The sequence below is a fragment of the Rhinolophus hipposideros genome (assembly GCF_964194185.1).
Source record: "Rhinolophus hipposideros genome assembly, chromosome: 19".
Classification (NCBI taxonomy): domain Eukaryota; kingdom Metazoa; phylum Chordata; class Mammalia; order Chiroptera; family Rhinolophidae; genus Rhinolophus; species Rhinolophus hipposideros.
In genome coordinates this window covers 51,784,775-51,805,758 of record NC_138065.1, presented here as the reverse complement: position 1 = coordinate 51,805,758, position 20,984 = coordinate 51,784,775, and the positions used below count along the sequence as shown (strand labels likewise).

The 20,984-nt window shown below is 49.4% G+C and overlaps 1 protein-coding gene across 7 annotated transcripts in view; it reads right to left on the bottom strand.

Annotated features, from left to right (window-relative positions):
- Positions 1-18,999, bottom strand: part of ILDR2 (immunoglobulin like domain containing receptor 2) — a 57,632-nt gene extending 38,633 nt beyond the window's left edge. For 3 of the 7 annotated variants that reach the window (XR_013991679.1, XM_081025077.1, XM_081025078.1), the window contains exons 1-3: positions 18,759-18,943; positions 5,579-5,911; positions 4,592-4,711 (exon numbers count right to left, since the gene is read on the bottom strand). Coding sequence is in view for 6 of the 7 variants with exons in the window: in XM_081025077.1 (XP_080881203.1) it covers positions 4,592-4,711; positions 5,579-5,911; positions 18,759-18,804 (499 nt within the window). In the remaining variant the exon portion in view is untranslated. Of the gene's footprint in view, positions 1-4,591; positions 4,712-5,578; positions 5,912-16,702; positions 17,036-18,758 lie in introns of those variants that run through there. The other 4 variants (XM_081025079.1, XM_081025080.1, XM_081025081.1 and 1 more) reach the window with 2 other exon arrangements.
- Between the last annotated feature and the right edge of the window lie 1,985 nt (positions 19,000-20,984).

Genomic DNA, 20,984 nt, shown 5'->3' with positions numbered 1-20,984 from the left:
GCGCATACAAAATACCAGCAGAAGTGACCCACGTCACTGTCAGACCTGGTGCTGAAAAAAGTCCCACATGACCTGTCTCATTCTCTCCTTCTGTGCAGCTGGGAGCAAAGGTCTCCAATACAGTGGGGCCAAACAACCGAGAAGCCTACACCCCTACCCCACCAGCTGGAACGGAGCGACCAAATGAGCCTGCTTCTCACATCTGTGACAAGAGGAAGTACCCGAAATCTACTGTAGTAAGTCACTGAGATTTGGGGGTAATCTTTACCGAAGCTAACAAGTGTAACCCTAATAGACCACTGTCCTTTTCAGAGTCCGATTTCCCAGCCTTCCTTCCAATTTTGATACCCTTCCAACGAATTCCTTTCTGCTCAAGTTAGCCAGTGGCTACCTCTGCTCCTTTCCACCACAATCCCTGATGGATCTATCACTTGTAGTAATTTAAATACCTGGATAAAGAATTCTAACCAATGAGACTGAACCACGTTATCTCACTTGAGACTGTAGATGTTTATTGTATTGACGCTTTACAAGTCGGCAAACATATATACTTACCCCTGACTAACACGTAAAAGGCACAGAGTCAGAATTACTTACAGGTTCTGCCCCTTTATCATTTTTACAAAGAAACATGCTCTCAGGCTCCTTTATTGTAGACACTCTGCAAGGCAGTGCAGATACAAAGAACAGTGAGAGTTGGGCCTTGTCTCGGAAGAGCTCAGGGTCCCTTGTTACTGAGAAGCTTCTGATGTTGTGGGGAAATCAAGACAGGCCCATGTGGTACCAGTGTTACCAGTCCCGTGAGGTCTGACTAGATTATAAGACCGGTAGGTGCTGTCCTTGTCCCTCTTCATTTTCCATAATCTTCCTGGGTGACTCATCTATTCTTTCATGGTTCTGACTACCACTCCTGATTCTCAGATCTATTATCTCTAATTCTCGCTTTTCCACTGAGTTCCAGACGTACACTTCTAATCGTCAGCAAGACATCTCCACCTGGGTGTCCCACATCAACATGTCAAGAACCAAACTCATTCTCCTCCTTCCCCGACCTGCTTTCCCACCTGTGTCCTCTCTCTGAATTGATGGAACAGTGGCCCAGCTAGCGAGGAGTCATGGTGTCCCTTTGACTCATCCCTCTCTTTTATTTCCTTTTATAGATTAGTCACCAAGGTCCATCACTTCCATCTCAGAAACGTTTCTATGTTGTCTCTTCTCAATTCATCCCTCTGGTTCAGAATCTCCTACCCTTTCATCCGTGCTGCCCCAGCGGCCCTCTCTGTCCCAGCACCCCCTGTCTAATGCATTGTCTACCCCGCCGCTCATTATTGCTCTGACCCTAAGGTCTAATTTCAGTCCTCTGTGAAGGTTTCACCCGCTCCCCAAAGTCTATAGGATGAAGTCCAAACTGCTTAGTCTGACATAGAACACACTTCACAATCTTGCTCCATCAGTTCGTCCACCTTTGTGAGTATAATGAGAAAACTAAATTCTTCCTAAGTTTGCCTCTAAGGTATCCCTTTAACTCATCTTTCCTTACTAATCGGTCATCTGAAATTCTAGCCAGTTTTCTTCTATTTTGTAATTACCTCCAAGAACAGCTAAAGTTTCAGCTCCTTCAAGCTACCATGAATAGTTTCTTCTCATTCTGGTGGGCTTAGTCCTTTTAGCCCTGGCCGATGGCAGAAGACCACTGTTTATTCCCTCTGGCTTCCTCATGAGTGACCATCACCCTGCACGTCCTGTAACCAACCTGTAGCCTCTTTTATCTCTTCCACGAGGACTGAGTTCCTGGGAGGTCATTTTCTCACCAAACTAGTCACATCACCCACGTTCGTCTACTTTTTAATCCGAAAACGAGAATTGAAATAAAGCTCGAGAGTAACTTAGTTAAACACCCTTTCCTATGCACAAAAGCCTGACGTAATTCCTAAGAAAGTTCCCACCCTCTGAAGGACATACAAATCACAGCTCCTGAGAAAACATTCCATCTTTAGGTGTCTCCAGTTGTGAACAGCTCTTCCTTTACACTGAGAGGGACTCCCTCCCCTTGTAACATCCACTGCTGGTTCTAGATTTATCAAGCCACACAGACGGAGTACGTTTCCAATCTCTCTTCCATGCGATTTCACTTCCTTCCTGGCTCCAACTCCTTTTTCTCTAGAGCAGTTTCTCCCGCCATTTCTCCTATAAACTTCAGTGACAGAACCCTTGGCTCATGGAGGTTCAAATTAGCAAACTGTAGACCCACTTACTTCCATTGAGGTCTTCATCTCCTGGAACTGACCTCAGAAAACAGGTTGCTCTCCCGGTCTTACATAAAAAGAACACCAAACAAACAGGCCTGCACGATATAACCCTCAAATAATTTAGAATTTTTAAAACTGCATCCGTATTTTGAAAACTTCTAGAATGCGGTGTCAAGACAAAGGAGACTCAGAATTTTGCATTTGGAAAGTAAATTACAGCCCTTTATGCATCCAGAAAACTCTTGTAGATGTCATAACTATGTCTTACAAGTGTTGCCCTACAAAGTTTACGTGGCAAAAGCATCTCGCTTTGCATATCCCTAATTCATGTGGAATATAGAAAAATTGTGTTTCTCCTTCCCGAGAACCCTGGCATGTGGCTGTCTCTCCCCAGCTATGCTCCTTCTGTTCTGATGAGCTGATTCGCAGCCTCCCCAGTTTTCCTTTACGAGTCTTTTAAAGTGATACTGATTTCTGTTCATCTTTTGTCCCATCACTGGTGACCATTTTCACGTGAGCCTTCCTGTCACCCACCTCCCTTTGTCCTGAGGGTAGCGCCTTCACCCAGGGACTTCGCATGTTTGGATCCAGAGGAATGTCCTCTGTACACTTAGCACATCCTCAGATGACAAAGCTCTCACTCCTCATTTCCCCGCATTGGCAGAACTGGGGCCAAATTATTTAAAGTGGTTTTGTCCTGGCCTCCTTTCCTGCACAGGCAGTTGCTTCTTCTACACATGACTGCACTGTCATGTGCAGTCATGTGGCAACCAAGTTGACTGTGTTTACAATGAGCTAATTGCAGGCGCAATGAACCTCTTGTGCCTTCAAACTTGGCCTTTAATGTTGTGTGATTAGAGAAATTTATCTTTTTTATGCCCTTCTGATCGACAGGAGATCCCAAGTCTGATTTCCCTGTATTCTTTTATGATGTCAACATAAGCCTTTTCCTTTTTTATTTCCCTTTTAATAGCTGTCGTAATTCCCATTCCTTTACAAAGCACAGTAGTTGTGACTTCACGTATTGGACTCAAGGTACATGTATTTGAATTATGTCGACCCTCTAATAAAGGTTCATTATTAGTCATTAAAAGGTTAACTATTAATAAATAATTGCTACCTTAACCCATTTTGTAAACTATACAATTAAGGAAGCCAAACAGTTGAGTTGCCAAAATCACACAGTCACAATAGAGTAAAACTGAAAATCCTAAGTAGCAAATTCCACTTTTTCCCTGAGCACAGAGTTTCCCAAGTAAGGTAAAAATTAACCTTCAGCCTCATTTGCCTTTAAAAGAAAACACCCTTAAATAGTCCCCTAAATTGTTATCACCTGGTTTCTTGAAAGCTACAAAAAATGTAATTTCTTTTGAAAAATGGCTTCAAGCATTTACCTTTTTTCCTACAATTAATGTAGTCTCTCTTCTTCATTTCTATGTTTTATTCTAATTTCTTTGTCCAACCAACATTTATAGAGCACGAAATATGTGTTCAATTTTCAGTTCATACAAGGAGGTCCTCTCCCACCCACATTCCTCCAATCCATGAAAGAGGAAAAGCAGCCAAAAGTAATGAGCTTTCATTTATGAAGAAATTAATATTAATGAGGATCAGATATATTTGCTTTGAGAGTAACTCAGACACTTAGGTTTCAGGAAATTTGTCTTCCAGTTAAACACTAGCGTCTTCCCCAGTAGCTCTTTTCGCTGCCACCTTTTATTATTAAGCTCCCCAGTATACGGCCATCTTTCCTTAGGATTGTCTTTAGGGGAGGTCAGATGGGAAGGTGCCTGCTGTCTCAGGAGTCCTGGCTCACCGGTGAATTCCTTTCTCTCCATGGTCTCTACGCCCCTTTAAAGGCCTGGGGCATTTTCTTCAAAAATTAGCATATAAAAAGATAAGTAAAGTTTAGAGCAGAGAGCAATCAGGGTTAAAGCTGCAATCATCGGAAGGAAAAAAAAAAAAACCTAAGAAAGCAGAAGAAACATTCAGGGCAACACTGAAACGGGCACCGCCTCCAAGAAATAAGACACAAGAAACGCAGCGCTTCTCTTAGAGAACATACCGTGTTTCCCCCAAAATAAGCCCAGGTCTTCTATGAAGTTTTGCTCCAAAAGACGCATGAGGGCTTATGTTCAGGGGATGTCATCCTGAAAAATCATGCTAGGGCTTCTTTTCCGGGTAGGTCTTATTTTCGGGGAGACACAGTACTCTACAACCGCTTTGTCGGCCACACGAGATAAAGCCACATGTGCAACCTAGTGCCAGACGCCAAGGGAAGACGCAGGAGAGGGAACAGCCCCAGCCAGCTCCGCACAAGGCGGCCGCCTGGCTTCGCTTACCCAACACCAGCAGCTCCACAGAGTCCTCGTTCTTGCCCTCCAGATCGTCAGGCGTCGTGATAACACAGAAGTAGAGTCCGCTGTCTCCCCACATGAGTTTTCCGATTTGAAGGTCGGCATCTGTTATCACAAAGAGAAGGACCCAGTCCCAAAACTGCCTCTGAAAGGAACCCTGACAGTGGGGGGAGGAAGGGGGGCCCTTCGGGCCTGTCTGCAGTGCTCTGTTTCTTTACCTGGATGGTGGTGGGTGAGATGTTTGCGTTATCTAAAACACACACAAAATCACAAAAAAGCTAGCATCCCTGAGGCGAGACCACCACCAGAATCTGGTCTCATTCCAGGCCCGCTCCAGGAATAGAAGACTGCTTGCAACCAAGCAGGTCGACAGAGGCCCCTGGGAGCCGGTTAAATTCCAGAACTCTGGACTCCTGGAAATAAGCTGGCTTCACGGGAGTTCTTCCAAGTTCAAAGAGGTCATATCAGACTCTTCAGACCTTTTCTTGGCCAAAGCTTTCAGGAACAGGAGAAAGGGTGGACCTGAGACAAACCTCCCTGGGGCGTGGGCTATGGCAGTTACCTGGCTCTGTCACTCGTATGCACACGTCCCTCCTCCCAGCAGAGGAAGTCTGGGACACCGAGTTTGGGAAAGGGACACACAGACTGTGATGTCAAGGTGCAACATATCTGACTGAGGAAGTTCCTTCACTAGAACCTTCCCGATTCCGCTCTGACAACAAGCTCCACCAACTGGAGATCAGGCTCAGGAAAGGCTGTTCCCGAAGCTCCTCTCTGTGTCTTCCCTAGATACTATACCCTCCACCTTTTCTACCTCACCAGCTCATGGAAGCAATTTCCTAGGCTTCTCGATGCTCCCATCTCCCATCAAATCAAAGTCTTGAGGAACAGAAAGGCCGGGAGGCTGATATGCCCTGTCTGGGAAGAATGGAACGTACGTTCCTCCTGTTCCCAAGATTCAAAGCGGATTACCGTGAACGATCGTGATCTCTCTCCCCCGGTAGAAATCTCCCAGGGTGACGGTGGAGCCCTGCTTGGAAGCGACCACCCGAACGGTCCTCCTGCTGTCCAAGCAGTCCAAGTAGGGGTCCCATTCCAGGTTCCTTTTGCTGAGAGACTGGGCCCGGGGAGAGGACATGCCCAGCGATTCCCCCATACGATCCTGGCAGTAGGACTTGAACTTCCACTGCACGACTGCGGGCTGATGGGAGGACGTGGAGAAGTGGCAGCGAAGCACAGTGGGCTGGAAGAGCATGGCCACCGTCTTCTTGTCGGGCACGGTGACCTGCAGGCCTTCCGCCATGGCTGTAAAACAGAACGAACACGCCTAAGTCCTGGACCTCACCTCACCCCACGTGGTCATGCCGCCCCGCTCACCTCACCTCACCTCTTCCTCCCTGTTTTCTCCGTCACGGTTAATGGCAAACTGCCATCACTCCCAGTGTCTAATCAGGCATTAAGTCATGTCAGCGTTCTCTCCCAACCCCGTTAATATTTCTCCCCTCTTCTTTAACCCCACTTCTTGTTTTACTGCTCTCTTCATTTCTTGCTTGTACCACTGCAATCTTCTGTTGTCTGGTCCCCCTGCCTGCAGTTGCCGGCAGGCAGTACCTTCTCCTCACTGTAGTTCCGGTGAGCTTTTGAAATCTGACTGTTAGGGCTCTCCTTCTGAAAACCTTTAACTCATCTACCGTGGCCTTCAGGAGAAAAGCCCAAATTGCTGACAAGGCACGGAAGGCGTTCTGTCATCCCGCTCCTCCTACCTCCTCAGCCTCACTTCTCCCAGCATCTCTCTCTTTGAGCACCAACCTCTAAGAGGAGCGGTTTCCCCACGTGGGACATGCTATTTCACACCTCCAGGTCTCGGCATATGATGTCCCTTGTTTCTGGAATGCTTTTCCCTGACTTCTTTGCCTGGGAAACACCCTTCCACTTTTCAAAACCCTGTTCAAAGGCTGTTTGGAAAGCCTTCTCTGACCAATCAACGCATTTGTCACTTCCCCCTTGTGCCATCAGTATCCCCAGCATTCTCCTCCAGACATTTATTGTAATAACTTTGCAAGTATTTATTTTCATGCCTGTCAACCCCATCAGACGTATGTGTCTTGTCTTGCTGTCCTGGCTTGTGGAGCCCATAGGTACTCAACAAATATTTGATAAATAAAGACAACGAAGCCAGGAAGTCTGACTTTAGGAGGAAGAGACTTCCCTTCTAGCGGCGAGCAAGCAACGGGGACAGAGATGAAGGGGAAATGAGGCTTTGAGAGAAATGGAGAAATTCAGATCAAAAGCAGCAGGCTAAGTGTAAAAACTTTGAAGGGTAATCAAAAAAGAGGGGAAAAGGCTAGAAAGCAGACGAGAAGTTTAAGTGGTGAAAAGGTCCAACCTGAGGCTCGGTGTCCAAGAAAGAGAGGGAAGCTTCAGTGAATGAAAGACCAGGGGAGTGTTTGAGAGGCAAAGGAGCGCTATGAACTCAATGGTAACATCTAGAAATGCCAAGCAAAGGGAACACCACTTCCTCAGGTGAATGGGAGAATCGGGAGTTTCCAGCTTGAGCTGAGGTTAGAAGCAGATACAGAATTATGATGAGAGGCAAAAAGCAAAAGAAAAAACAGAAATATGAATAGGATATGACAAAGAGGTTCGGAAATGAATCCAGGAGCCTGTCAAGTCAGGTTCGGTAGCTCGAGGCAGAGAGTCTCACCTAGAATTACAGGTGGACTTGGGACATGCAGGAAAGGGCCAGTTTCCACAGGCGTCTCTGTCCTTTATTACTGCCAGTGTTCACGTGACATCCTGCAAAGCAAACTCTCTCTCAGCTCAGTCACACCTTTCTTTAGGAACGTCTTTATCCAACCATCCTCGACAAGGTCAGGATTCCATGTTTGTTCTCACAGCTTCTGGTTTCCAGACCAGGGGCTCTCCTGAATGAGAGCACTTTGAGAAACTACGTTCTAATTCCTGTGAGGAGAAAAGGCTTCTGCTCTCTGTGCCATTGGGAAGTGAATGCAACAGAGTGCTTGAGATTTAGTGAACTTTAAAGTGTTTTGAACCCAACAAGCACTTAGTAGTGACCTATGGAATAACTGAAGGAATAGATGAGCAAATGAATGATTATTAATACGGGCATTTCTAGGAAACCAGTTAAATGAGTCATTGAGGCCTGGTAATACAAAATAGCATTGGCACCAAATAGGGCTTCGAGTCTCATGGGGCCGTATACTGGAGGTGAGGTCTTCATGAGGCCCCTCGAGAATGCCCACCTATAAAATGAGCCTCGTGACTCTTATGCAAAGGGTTGTTAACCAATGTGATGTCGCCGTTCACCTACATAGAAGATTCTGGAGCAGAGCCTGAGGGTAATTCTCACGTACGAATCCATCCTCACCTGCCATTCTGAGGCCCCTTTGATGACCAGCCACCACCAGTAGGTCTGACAACAGCCAGATTGTATAAATCAGCCCCCTCGAGGCACAAATCATTTCCATCTGGAAGTTCGTTGGAGAACCCCAGTCCTCAGGCTCCACTGTTTCCGTCCACCACCCCCAAATGTGGACGGAGTTAATTCCAAGCTCCCTGACTTGCACAGCTGGATTAAGACAAGACATTTCTTCACCGTTTCGCCTTAAATTCCATTGCATTACTTGGTAACCTTGTGATTCTTCTTCAAACCCTATTTACCTCCCCATTTTCCAGGGCACAAAAATGGGACAGAGAGGTGAAGTGACTTCTGTTAGCAGTGGCCGAGGTCAGAGAACCAATGACGGGCACTGTCCCCAGCTCTAAGCTGTGCTCTTGACCCTTTCTTCTCTGCTCCCTATTCAGGCGAACTTGGGAAATCACATTTCCTGGCCTTTCTAGGATAAATCAAACCAGCAAGGGAGACAGCTGCAGCACAAAACGTTTGGGGGGTGGCTGTGGTTCTTCTTGAGACAGTTATCTATGGGGTTTCGATCATTAGATGATTACTAAGAATATCCCCCTTCCCAGCTCTGTCCTCTGTTCACGACGCTGGCCACTTGACCAAGACCTGGGACCTCCAATCACTGCTAGAGGTCACTCAGTTTTCAGCTCCTTCCATGACAGACACACAGACTCATGCTCCAAAGAATAAGGCACACGTTCTCAGAAACACCTGCCTCGTTACGGCCTGATACTCGAAGGCGGCAATTTCAGAGTCAGTCTTAAACTAGCATCCAAGCTCTACCACTTCCTGGCTGCACGACCTGAGGAATCACTCAACTCTTAGGCGTTTCCGTTTTCTCCCTGGTCCAGCCAGAATAATGGTATGCCTTATGGGGCTGCCTGAGGGTGAGAGAAGATGTCACCCTAAGCACGTAGGATAACATGGCATACAGTAAGTAGAGTAAGTGGTCAGTAAGCGTGGTTGTTTCTGTTGTCAACCCCTGTGAAGCTACGAACCGAGAGCTGGGGGAGCACAGACGTGCAGGTGTGGACGCTGAGCGTGTACAGGCAGGTGGCAGGAACGGCACAGGACTATGAGACTGTGGAATTAGGACCTCAGCAGGGACCGTGCCTGTGTGTGCTCGTCACTACACACTCACCTAGCACCTCCCGGAAGTCAGAGACAGGAGGTCAGCCTGTGTGTGTGTGTGTGTGTGTGTGCAGGTCCAGTGGAAGCCCCGGGACTCTGAGCTAAGGACAGAGCTGCAGAGGACAGCACTTGGAATTTCAAGGAAGTGTCAGCTTTTTGGATCTCTGAGGGCCACAAGAAAGCCGGGAACGCCAAGCCCTGCTTGAGCTCTAGGAGCTTCAAACTGCAGCGTGAGTGCCACCTAACTCCCACGCCTTAGGAACCCCATTCCTACCGGAAGGGGGGTCTAGAATTGCTCTTTGGGCCTCACCCTGGATCTCGGGTGAGGGCTTGCGTTCCGTATCCCCACGAAGCAGCATCTCTTTCCCCCGACCTGTTTATCTTATACTTGTGTCTCTACCTGTTCTGCAATCTGTGTGCCCCACTGGGACTGAAGTCTTGCTGTGAGCTCCAGCCTGCTCCCTGGGCCCTGTTGCCAGCCCCTCTCCCGAAGCTTGGGTATTGTTTCCTGTACCCCTCATCCAGGACTGGTCCAAATCTGAACCTGTGATGCTACTACCCACCCAGATTTGACAAATACCTTTCATGGGACCCCACTGCTACCCCCAGATCAGAGACAGGAGCGAATTGGGGTAAGGACAAAGACTGGCAGGCCCCCAGGACACGGAGATCTGGCCTGGGCTGGATTAGTCCTGAGCTGGGTCCTACCTGACCTGTCCTTGGTTTTTCTATTTCACCCCTTGTCAGAGGCCAGAAACCTAGGACTTCTTAGGCGGGACTCTGCCCAGCTAAGAAGAGTATCTTTGAATGCCAGGTAAATGAGTGAAACATGCTCAGCCTCTTTGTACTAGCATCCACGCGTGCCTTCAATCTAAGAACTCTCACTCACTCCCAGCTACTATGTCTCAGGTCCTCAACTCTCTTAAGCCCCGCCTGCAAGTTTATCAGACACTTCAAATTAAGCCTGTGGCCACCCCAGTCATAATCTCCTGCATTCCCATCTCCACTCGTGCTTACGCCGGTCCTTCCTCTCTGCCAGCTCTGCACCAGTCTACCCCCGTCTACTGCCTCAGAGAGAAATCATAACTTTGATAATTCCCTCTGTCCCTGACCACATTCGGTTGGTCACCAAGTCTATACTTCTCTCAGATCTGACCCTTTTCTATTGCCATGGTCACTCCCTCAAATCAGATATCTAGTTCTGCTACTAGATAATAGTTATAAAATGCTTCCTATGTGTCAGAAATTGTGGTAAGCACTGTTCATATAGTATCTTAATGCATCTCTCAATCCTAGGAGGCACGTAGTATTTTGATGGCCATTTTAGAGATGAGGACATTGATTCTCCGGGAACATAGGTCTCTTTGCAACATCTCAGAGTTGGCGAGTGACTCTCAGCTGTGAACCCGGGCCGACTAGCTCCAAAGCTCTTCACCATCACGTTACACAGGTCCTCATTACCTCCTCGGTTTTATACCAGCTTCCTCGGTGGGCTCCCCACGTCCAGCCCAATACCCTCTCCACGGTTTTTGTACCGAGAGTATTTTTTAAAGACATATGTAATCACGTCTGTCCTCTGCTTTAAGGCCTCCGTTCATTCCCCATTCCTTCCAGGACAAAACCTAAATGCCTTGACATGACATGTAAGGTGTCCTCTGTGATTTGGCTCCAAGCACACTCCAGACATACTAAAATATTTTTCATTCTTGAACTATAAGAATGTTATGACCTCCAGCTGGGGAAACATCGGGGTGTGTAACTGAAGAAATTCAGAGAGCCCGATGGAGAGAAGCCCTGCGCATGGGTCATGCACACACGAGTAAGCACGCACACAGGCCCAGTAGGAATGTTGGGGCTCTGAGTTCGGGCACTGCTGACATCATAAGGGACCTCTGCTTTAAGGTTCTTAGGAAGAAATGTACAGAAATGCAAAAGGAATCTGTGATTCCTCCTACAAACCGAAACAACCACTGCAGAATAACCATTGCAGAAAACTGGAGCGAGACAGCTTAGGGAAGACAGCAAGAGGCAGAAAAAGAAATGAAGTGGGGTTAGGACTGTCTAGAACACACGTGTAAAAATTAGGATTCCTGACCCCAGACACACTCGATGGCGCATTGAAGATGATGTTCAAGGGTGCTTTCCTACATTTGCAAAAGAGGGTCATCATTCTTAGACCACCAGACCATTCTTTCAGTTTTTATCGTGCCCCCTCGCTCACAGGGCAACTGCCCTTGACTATCCAATTCAAATTCAATCAAAAACATTTTCAAACACTGTGTTAAGTTCTGGGAAAACAGGTCTAAGAGACCAGTCCCTGAACTTGAGAAATTCGATACAAGCTTGGTTTCTCACGCTAAGGTTCCGGAGGGCAGGGACCAGGATTTGGAGGACTCGTAGCCTCCGTCTACAGCTCAGCCCCAGAAAGGAGCTGACGCTCACACAATGTGGAACACACCAGTGAGTGAAGGAACAAATGAAGGAGGGAATCTGAAAGGCCTTTCGTAGCAGGTGGTCCCCAGCGCAGGGAATGGATTCTGGTTAATATCTCGGAAAGCTGCCTGAAAGTAGAGGGATGGGTGACAGCTCAGAGCAGCAGCCCCCATCTCAGCTACTCACCAGACCAGGAAACATGAGTTCCAAGTAGAGACACCACTTCCCTGGATATGGCAAAATAAGGTGCTGCCCCAATTCTCATGTAAAGAAAAGGAATCTGTACCCGAGAACTGTGTTCTTGAGAGAATAACAAAAGCAGTGTCTGAGGCAATGCTGTTCTTATTTTAGCGCTTTCATGTTTTTCAAAGCGAGTTCCTTTTCCCCACCAGTTGTAAGCTATTCCTGCCACATCTTTGCGAGGCAGATCCAGAAGCACAGCCCCACTTTAGAGAGACAAAGATTGCTGCTAAAGGTCATGGAAAATTATCACTGTTAGAGACAAGCATCTTTAGAAATTGTGACTAGAGCTCCCCCACCCCTTAACTCGTGAAGCGCCCCAAGTGGGACATGACCTCAGAACTGCCCGTTCTCCAGTGTATGTTGGTGTTCAGACGTCTAAGGTTTCTCCTCATTCACTATGATAATACAGATCTTCCTCTTTCTGCCTGCAAATTAGATGTTCTTTAAGAAATTCATCTTTTGTCCTCATATTTTTAACATGTCCCAATTTCCTAAGGCATTGTTGTGGGGACAATTGATGGACAGGTTTTCTAAGTGTCAGAGATGACTAAGGAGTGTCCAAGCATCTCCTCTAGATTTGGTCTAGAGTCCAGACGAGGAGCGAAAGCGTGTCCACCCCTTAGTAGCATCGTCAGGGTGGGAGCAAAGCATTGGGGAGAAATGCTGACTACAGGCTCAAGGTTAAAAGGTGAAGAAAACGCAGATTGAATCTTTCCCCCAGCCCCCAAATTGGAACCATTCATCTTCTTCACATTTGTGGGTTAAAACATAAAATCAAAAGACTTTACAAAGAATAGCATACGTTTCCTTGGTGTTCATCTAAAATGGAAGCCTGATTCTCCAGCTTTCCCATTGGTGCTGTAAGTTAATCAACTTCCCGGTAATTTCCTTTCCTGCTTCAATTGGCCAGAATCAGTTTCTCTTGTTTGCTACCCTTGTACCTGATTGCTTGACTGATGTCAGGATTAAGGTGACCAGATGGACCATTCTGAGACTTAAAAACCATGACAGCATTCTTGGATGTTTTGTCCCCAAGAGTCCCCAAAGGCAGAAGTCTTTGCCCCTTTTCCACGGGGCTATCTATGGCAAATGCCAGTGCCCCTCCTGTCCGGCGAGCTTTGTTCGTGGCCTAGTTATTATTTGCTGCCAGTGCTCTGGTCCTTATGCAGACAGAGCTTGCCATTCATTACGTGTATGTTCTGTGTGTCCCACTGAGCCCTGCCTTCCCATTCTCTGTCACCACTGTACGGATAAAAGCCAGGCGCATATCTCCTTTCTGTCTGATCTGCCTCATCTTCCAGAGACCTGGAATGAGCTCGTGTCTAGCTGGCTTACCTGCAGTTCCAGTGGGATCAAAGCAGTACTGGAGAGGTCAGTCTATACCCTGCAGGAAAGAGCTACTTTGGAAACTGACCTGGTTCATTCAGGTGGGTCAGATTTCTGGGATGGACCAGCTCTGTGCACAGAGACAACTCCTGGAAGAAAGCTCCTGTCAACCTTGATCAACTTTTTATCTGTGTTTCCATCTAGATCTCACCTGAGCTCCAGACCCAAACACACAACTTCCTTCTCCACCTGAAGGTCCCACGAGGACTTCAAACTCAGCACTCTATAGACAGAGACGCTACCTGTCCCCTTCTGTTAGTAACAGCACGACCCCCATTTTAATCTAGCTACCCAAGGGCTACGTTCCCTACCCTCTCTGGCAGCTAATTGTGGCCATATGACTAGGTTAGGACAAAGGAGTGTGAGACGTGAGGTGTGCCCCTTCTTGGTGCCCTTTCTAAGGACGAGCTGCTTCCGTGGCCCTCTGCATGGAGGGTGCCGGTGCAGGACCCCAGCTGAGTGCCAGGGTTCTGTCCTGGTCCGGAGCATTCCTTCCCGCAGGGCTCCAGACACTGCCAGAGAACAGGGGGCACTGCCTGCTCTTCAGAGTTCTCCCTGATTTCTTGGCCCATAGAGAACCCTAGTTGTCCAAAATGCCTTTCATTTGCAGAGAGCCAAAAGCTACCTTGAAGACCAAGGTCATGAGCATACATATGTCACAGCCACAGCCTGTGTGGCTCCCGGGCACACAGCACCAGCCTCTACTCCCCAGTGGGCTTCTGACATGCCAGCGGCATCTGCTGTCACCGGGTCACATCCTCTGCCCTCCGGGGCCTCATTCACTCCTTTCCTGTAGCTTTCAGGATTTAATTCGAAATGCGAAATCCTATTCTTTCTCACATCGCAGACAGTAGACAACATTCGCCTGAGTTCTATGAGCTCCAAGCCTCACTACCCTTATTGTGAATTCCCAAAATAGATACCAGCTATGCTCACTGCAATCAGCACTTGTAGTTTGACCACCTTGACCAGAAAAGAATGCTTCCCGTGGATTCAGGCACTCGAAACAAAAAGTCGTAGTAAGTCTGGGACTCTGTTTCTTATTCTTTTCGTCAATGAGCTACCATGGCATTAATCATTACGGTCATCACCTCTAAGTCTTCTTAAGTACATAAGTCATATCAGCCATACTTAGAAAGGGGTAATGTAAATGAAAGCCATTTAACTCATAGAAAATCATTATAGCCTCTATACATAAGCAAGAATAGCAAGCACATGATACCTTTCTTCTTATTCCTGATTGGGGGAAAAAGATACATAAAAGCTAAAATAGTTGGAAGGAGGGAAGAGGTGAGTGGGTCCTGGAACCAAAAGTTGAGACGAGAAGGGACATTCTGGGGCCATGTTGGTTAGAGTAGGGTTCATCCCGCCCGGTCCAAAGGGCTCGCCTTGCTTTACCCGCTGTCAGTATGGCACATTCAGTCTTTCCGAGCAAAGCCTATCCTGTTCACCACACACTGGGTGCTCCCCCATTAGTGCCTGTGAGAGTCCTGACAGGAGCTCTCCCTTCCCACCTGGTGTGTCTCATGCCCGTTATTCACGGTCAGGGAAAGGCTGAAGAAAACTGGGCTCCCCGTGGCCCTCCACGGGTGGATTATAAAAGAAGAATGGAACTGTTGCTCTTTAGTTTTGATTTCCCACTCATTACAATTGGAGAAGAGTTAAGAACCATAGTATCTTAGAGCTGGACGTGACCTTCGAAGTCATCTCATTCAGCAGATTGTATAAGACCCAGATCCCACGGCTGTACAGCTCTTTTGTGGAGGAGAGGGGAGTGGAATCCACTCCTTGACTCCCGGGTTAGGTTCCTCCCACTCACCAAGTGCTGGTACTGATACTGCTAACCGTGTACTAAGCATTAAGTACTTGCATTACTAGCACTATGCACTACACGAAGACTACTAGCACTGATACCCAAGTCTGTATAAGCTGGCCAGCCAGCAGAATTGTGTGAGTCTAAAATCTAAAAAGCGATGAAGATACTGAAACAAGTCCCCCGTCCTGCTCCAGAGAGAAGCATCCAGCCTGGAGATGTGGGGAGTGTGGAGAGCTGTGATAAAGTGTAGAAAGAAGGTGCTCTGTGTGAATAAGGTCTCTTCTCTTCCACGGGGGAAAGAACAGAGGAGGAGAGAAATCAAAAGGTGTACGGGATGGGAACGGAGATCATGGAAGCTGAGGTGTCAGAAGTCCCTGAAAGTGACTCTTCCAGGGCTCGTAGCGTTTTAACTCTCCATGCCCAAGTGTGTCCTCACACAGCTGCCAGGCATCTGCCTGGATCCCCGCTTCCTGCTGCAGGCTGGGGCAGGAGCGTCTTGGAGGCTCCCATAACACAGCCCCCTGACTGCTTCTGCACAGGCTGCTCCGTTGTGTGTGTCCACAGGCCCATCCCTGGCGTCTCCACCATCAGGCTGTGCGAGCCCCGAAGGCAGGGACTGTGTCTTCTTCTTCTGTGAACCTACATGCTGCCTGGGCATGGTAGAAGCTCAGGAGCAGACTCTGTGTGATTGTGCCTTAGCTCCCATGGCCTGCTCTACGAGGCCTCTCAGAACTGCTCCCCCGGCCCCACGTTTGGCTGGACGTGCCTCCCCCACGCTCTTGGAGCACCTGTGTGGCATCGAGGATCTTGACTGACCGCCATATGTCAAACCTACCTGAAAACTCATTTGCGTCACTGGCTAGACTAACAACTCTTTGAGGGCAAGAGCCAGGTCTTTTACCTCTTTATTCTCAGCACTTATCATCATCAAACTTAGAAAGCTCAGGAATGGAATGCACGCTTGTAGCTGGTATGAGCAAATGAACGAACGAAACCAAAAAGGCACCAAAAGAAATGCCACTGGAGCAAGCAGTCTTCATGACAGAGAGACCCAAGAGCGTGTCCAAGCGAACACAGCGCCTGCTCCCAGTGTGTGCTCCCTTCCTGGTCACACAGCTCCAGCGTTTCTCACAGTCCCGCAGCCAGCAGAGGATGAAACCTCCATATTCAGGAACAAAGAAAGAGTGAACCCTCCTTCCAGTCTTACTGCTACATGGCACCTGTTGCTAACACAGCAGCTGGTGATCGGTTTGTTTTGTGCATAACAACAAAACAATAACAAAAAACAATCTATTACAGGAAGCACCATTACAATGACAATAAGAAATCATTCAGGCTAAATCTACAGCAGAAAGAAATCCAGAATTTCAGTAATGAGCGAAGGAAGGAGCTCCTAGAGCTGCTAGGGCCGGAAGAAAAAAACTGAAGTGTAGATTAGAAATTGCTCAGCCTGCACTGAAAGAGAGAAACAAGGGAGGGGGATGGGAGGAGAGCAAGAGAAAAAGAGATGGGGGAGGAGAAAGGGAGGGAGCCTACAGAGGGGAATGAGTGTTTTCTTCCTGGGCCTCTGACTCATTTTTAATCTGTCCGTTCCTTTCTCCCTCCCTTGCTACCACCCCCTCAAGACAGACTTCATTGATGGGGCTGGACCAAAATTTCTTACCTTTCTCTCCTGGTTTCTCTGTAAACGACCAGTGTGAATCCATCTCATCCCTGACTGCTGCTCTCGCCCTCCCCCTCCTCCTCCCCAGCCGCCATTGTTTGCGCCTCTGCTTTGCTCCGGCTGACAGCAGCTTGTCCAGGGCAAAACTGACAGCGCTGAAGGGTGCGGGGGCGGCAGAAGCTGGGGTCGGGATGCCAGTGGGTGCTCAGTGGGATCCCGGGAGTCAGCCGCACTTGCAGGGCACAGAAGCCCCGCGGCCGCTGACAGCTGATGGCCCTGATCGCTAACCTGTTGCCTGCTTCCAGCGGGGATGGCCTCTCCAGGTGCAACTGGAAGCAGGCACAGACAAAATAGCACCTCCCCTCGAAACAAAAACAAAGCAGAACCCCAGAGAGGCAGCTTAGCAGAGCCCCAATCTGGCTGGCCTTGGGTTTGCCGTGTGCATATCGCCTCTGTGGGCCTCCATTTCTACCAAGTGAGGGGCGCTGAACTAGATGGATGGCCTGTGATCCCTGCCAGAGATTCGATTCCGTGGCAACAAAAGCTGTTAGCCATCTAGGGAGGGCCAAGTGTTCCCCAGCTGCTCCTGGGACTCAGGGACCCCTCCCCAGATGCCTCGCTGAGTTTGGGGAGGTGGTGATAACGGGCTCAGGGCCAAAGTTCCCCAGGAGCATGAAAACCAGAAGAACAGGCAAACTAAGGACAGAGTGAGAGAGGGTGGAAGTGGCAGGCGCTGCGGCCAGGGGTGTGGGGAGGCGCGGACCAGCCAAACCCTGAAATTAGAGATGATTCATATTTGAATAATGTGGGAGGGATGAACCTAGCAGCCAAGAGAAGGGGCTAACTCTGCACCCCCCAACCTAAACCCAGCATGGGGGCAAGGGCCAGTTAGGGCCCTCTATTTGGAATACGGAAAAAATGGAGCCAATGAAACATTCTGAGGCCACGGGAAGTAGGGTTTTTGCTTTTCTTCTTAAATGTATGTTGCCCTCTTTCAGTGACTTGCTTTAGATACTTTAAACTTGTTTACCTTTTCCTACTGACTTGATTTCCCCAAATCTTCTGGGGACAAAACTTCATTTTTTGGAGCTACTTTCCGTTTTCTCTCCTGCCCTCCGCTGCCCTCTCCTGCCCTCACAACCTTTCTGATCCCTTGTTCCTGTCCTCCATCTCTCCGGCTCCACAGTCACGGTCTCAGAACCCGTCCAAACTACCCAAACCTTCCTCACACCCTCTCCCCAAGCAGGGCCACCTTGTGAATCTCTCCGTGCTGCTCACCTGCCCCTCAACCCCACAGAATCATCACTTGGGGAGACCACATTAGGAACAAGAGCCTTTCCAGACTCCAGGAGGATGGGAGAAAGTTCACAAAAAGGGAGCGGGGCGCAGAGGGACCCAGCTGGAGGAGTGAAGTCTAATGCTGGGAGAAGCCCTACCTTCTGATTATCTCTGCAAATCATCTTTGTTGGGCGGAGGAAGGGTCTTCTCTAACTAAGGGACGGCTTCCCAAAAGGTACCAAGTAAGAGAGCGGAGCCCCAAACTCCACAACCAGTCAAGCCTCCATCCCACCTCCTTCTTCAGCCGGGGGCTCCCCTGAGAACGCCCCTGGGTCCCTGGCTTCTCCAAGGAAAGAACTGAGATGCTTCTCCACCCCCACCTCCCCAAAACCAGTTCCCTGAATCTTAAATCAGTCTCCCCCAAGCTTCCGTTGTGTCCAGCCATGCTTCTCCCAGCATTACAAACTCAGGTTAGAACGGAGGGAGAACCGTGGTGTGGAAGAGGAAATGCACGTTCAAGGAACCATCTCGCGTCTCCCGTGGGTCAGACACCTGCATCTCCATGTCTCACTTGTAACTGGGCTCTCCCCCGCCCGGCTCCCCCACATCCTCACACACACACACACACACACACACACACGGCCCCTCCCCCACCCGACACCAGCCCGCTAAGCAGCTGGAAGCACAGCCGGGGGCCAGGGGGTGGGCGCGTGGGCTGCGAAGGCCACCACGGCGGAATATATGTAAAGTTCCTGTGTCCGTGGCAAATGCCTCTTACCTGCCAGCCAGAAGAGAGCGACCCACGCCAGCGCGACCCTGTCCATCTTCCCCAACTTCCCATCCAGACGAAGGCGCGAGCAAAGTGGGAAGCGGTACAAACGCGCCGATCTGGGCGACCCGGTGGCACAGGCGGCGGCGGGCGCGAGCGGGTGTCCGCGTCCCCGGGCGCCGCCCCGGGCGGATCGCGCGGACGGGCCCACGCGCGCGGCCGCTCCCGCTCGGGTTCCGGCGCCCGCACGCCCGGCGCCCGGCGGGCGAGTCCCCACCGCAGACCCGCCCCGCAGCGCCCCCCGCCGCCCGCCCCGCGGCCTCCAAAGTTTCTGGGTCACGTGCCGGCCCCCGCGGCCCGCGCCGAGTCACCAAGTGCAGGGGGAGCCGGGGAGGGGCGCGCGGAGGGGCGCCTGTGCAGGCACGTGGCTCCGGCCGGGCTGCGAGAGACGCGTGGGGACACGGCCACGCCGCGGACCTGCAGGCACCTGGGGGGACCCGTCAGCAAGGCCCCGAGGCGAGGGCGTCGGCGTGGGCGGCCCCCTGCCCCGCTGTCTGGGGCCCTTTCTGACGCGCAAGGAGCCCAGAGGCTCCGCAGAATCGGAGAAGGTGGCCGCGAATCGTGCGTCCCAGCCTCCTCCTGTGAAAACATGACGAGGTCGGCGAGGGCACGCAGCCCCTTCACGGCAACTACGTGGAAACGGAATGAAACAAACACTCACGTCGCCTTCTAGTTATCCAGCACATGGCTTCTCAAACTTTGGGCTCAGATCGAGTGCATTTGTCCAACACTTTAGAGTTTGTGGGACACGTTCACACGGGTTAATTTCCATGTGTCAAACGGATCTGTGTCGTGTGTGTGTGTGTGTGTGTGTGTGTGTGTGTGAAAGGAGCCTATTGAGAGACAACCAAGAAACGTGTCTGTTAACAAACAACCATCTACTAGGTGCTAAGACCCAAGACTACAAAGACGAGGAAGACAGACTTCCTGAGGTCAAGGGGCCCCATCTCCAGTCCAGGAGAGGAAGAGAGGACCATTAACCTCATAGCACGTACTGGTACCCTGTTTCCCCGAAAATAAGACCGAGCTGGACCACCAGCTCTGATGCGTCTTTTCAAGCAAAAATTAATGTAAGACCCAGTCTTATTTTAATAGAATACAAGACCGGGTCTTCTATAACAGAATGTAAGACCGGGTCTTACATTAAGTTTTGCTCCAAAAGACGCATTAGAGATGATGGTCTGGCTAGGTCTTATTTTCAGGGAAACAAGGTAGTAACACAAGGCAGATGTGGTAAAGGAGATACAGAGAAGGTACCCTCAGAACTTAGGAAATGAATATATATGTGAAACAGGGATGAGACAGGACATCAGAAATGGTGACAATTGACTATCTTTTATGGCTGCCTGACTTCTGAATTCCCTTGTTTTTGAAGAATTCTAGCTATAGAAGCTAAAAAGTCTATAGCCATCTCCTGGCCACCGCAGCCAGAGTGCAGGCCTGGCTAGTAACCCTGTCACTCGGAGCTTTTTGAACCTGGAGCAAATGATGCAAGGGAAAGACAGGGAATCGGTTTTGCCACGGAGGGGGCAGCTATGGAGAGGTCCGGCCACCAGACTGCCCTAATGGGTGACTGTGGCCATGGTCTTGGATGTGTCCCCTCCCTGGGTCCCAGCCCACTTCCTGCACCTGGCTCTTCGGCTTCGGCAGCTCTGTGAGCCACCCAGTATCCTCTCATAGATGCCCTCTTTGCTTCTTTTGGTCAGATTTGATTCCTCATGCTTGCAGTTAACAACCCTAACAAATACACTGTGGGAGTCACTTGAAGGACTTTCACATTCAAAAAATATAAACTAAAACTAAGAGAGGTACCTAAAATCTGTGGGTTTCCTATTAGGTTCTAGCACAGGCCTAAACATTTTACAGGCATTCTCATTTTGTGCTAATGAGGAAACTCAGGCCCCGACGATTTAATTAACTTCCTTAAAATCAGGTAGTCATGCGGGCGCAGAGGTGAGGTCTTTTAACTCCAAAACATGTGCCCTTTGCACCATGAAAGGCGTGTCTAGACCAAAGGGTTGCTAGGATGATGCATTGGTATTGTGCTCTGCCATTTCGTGCATATGTGCACAGTGCACCAAAGAGCGTGAGAGGTCTTCAGCATCTAAGCAGGCATGACCATGGTGTTTTATGCACACTTGGGACCTGAAAGCTGAGAAATGGGTAATGGACTGA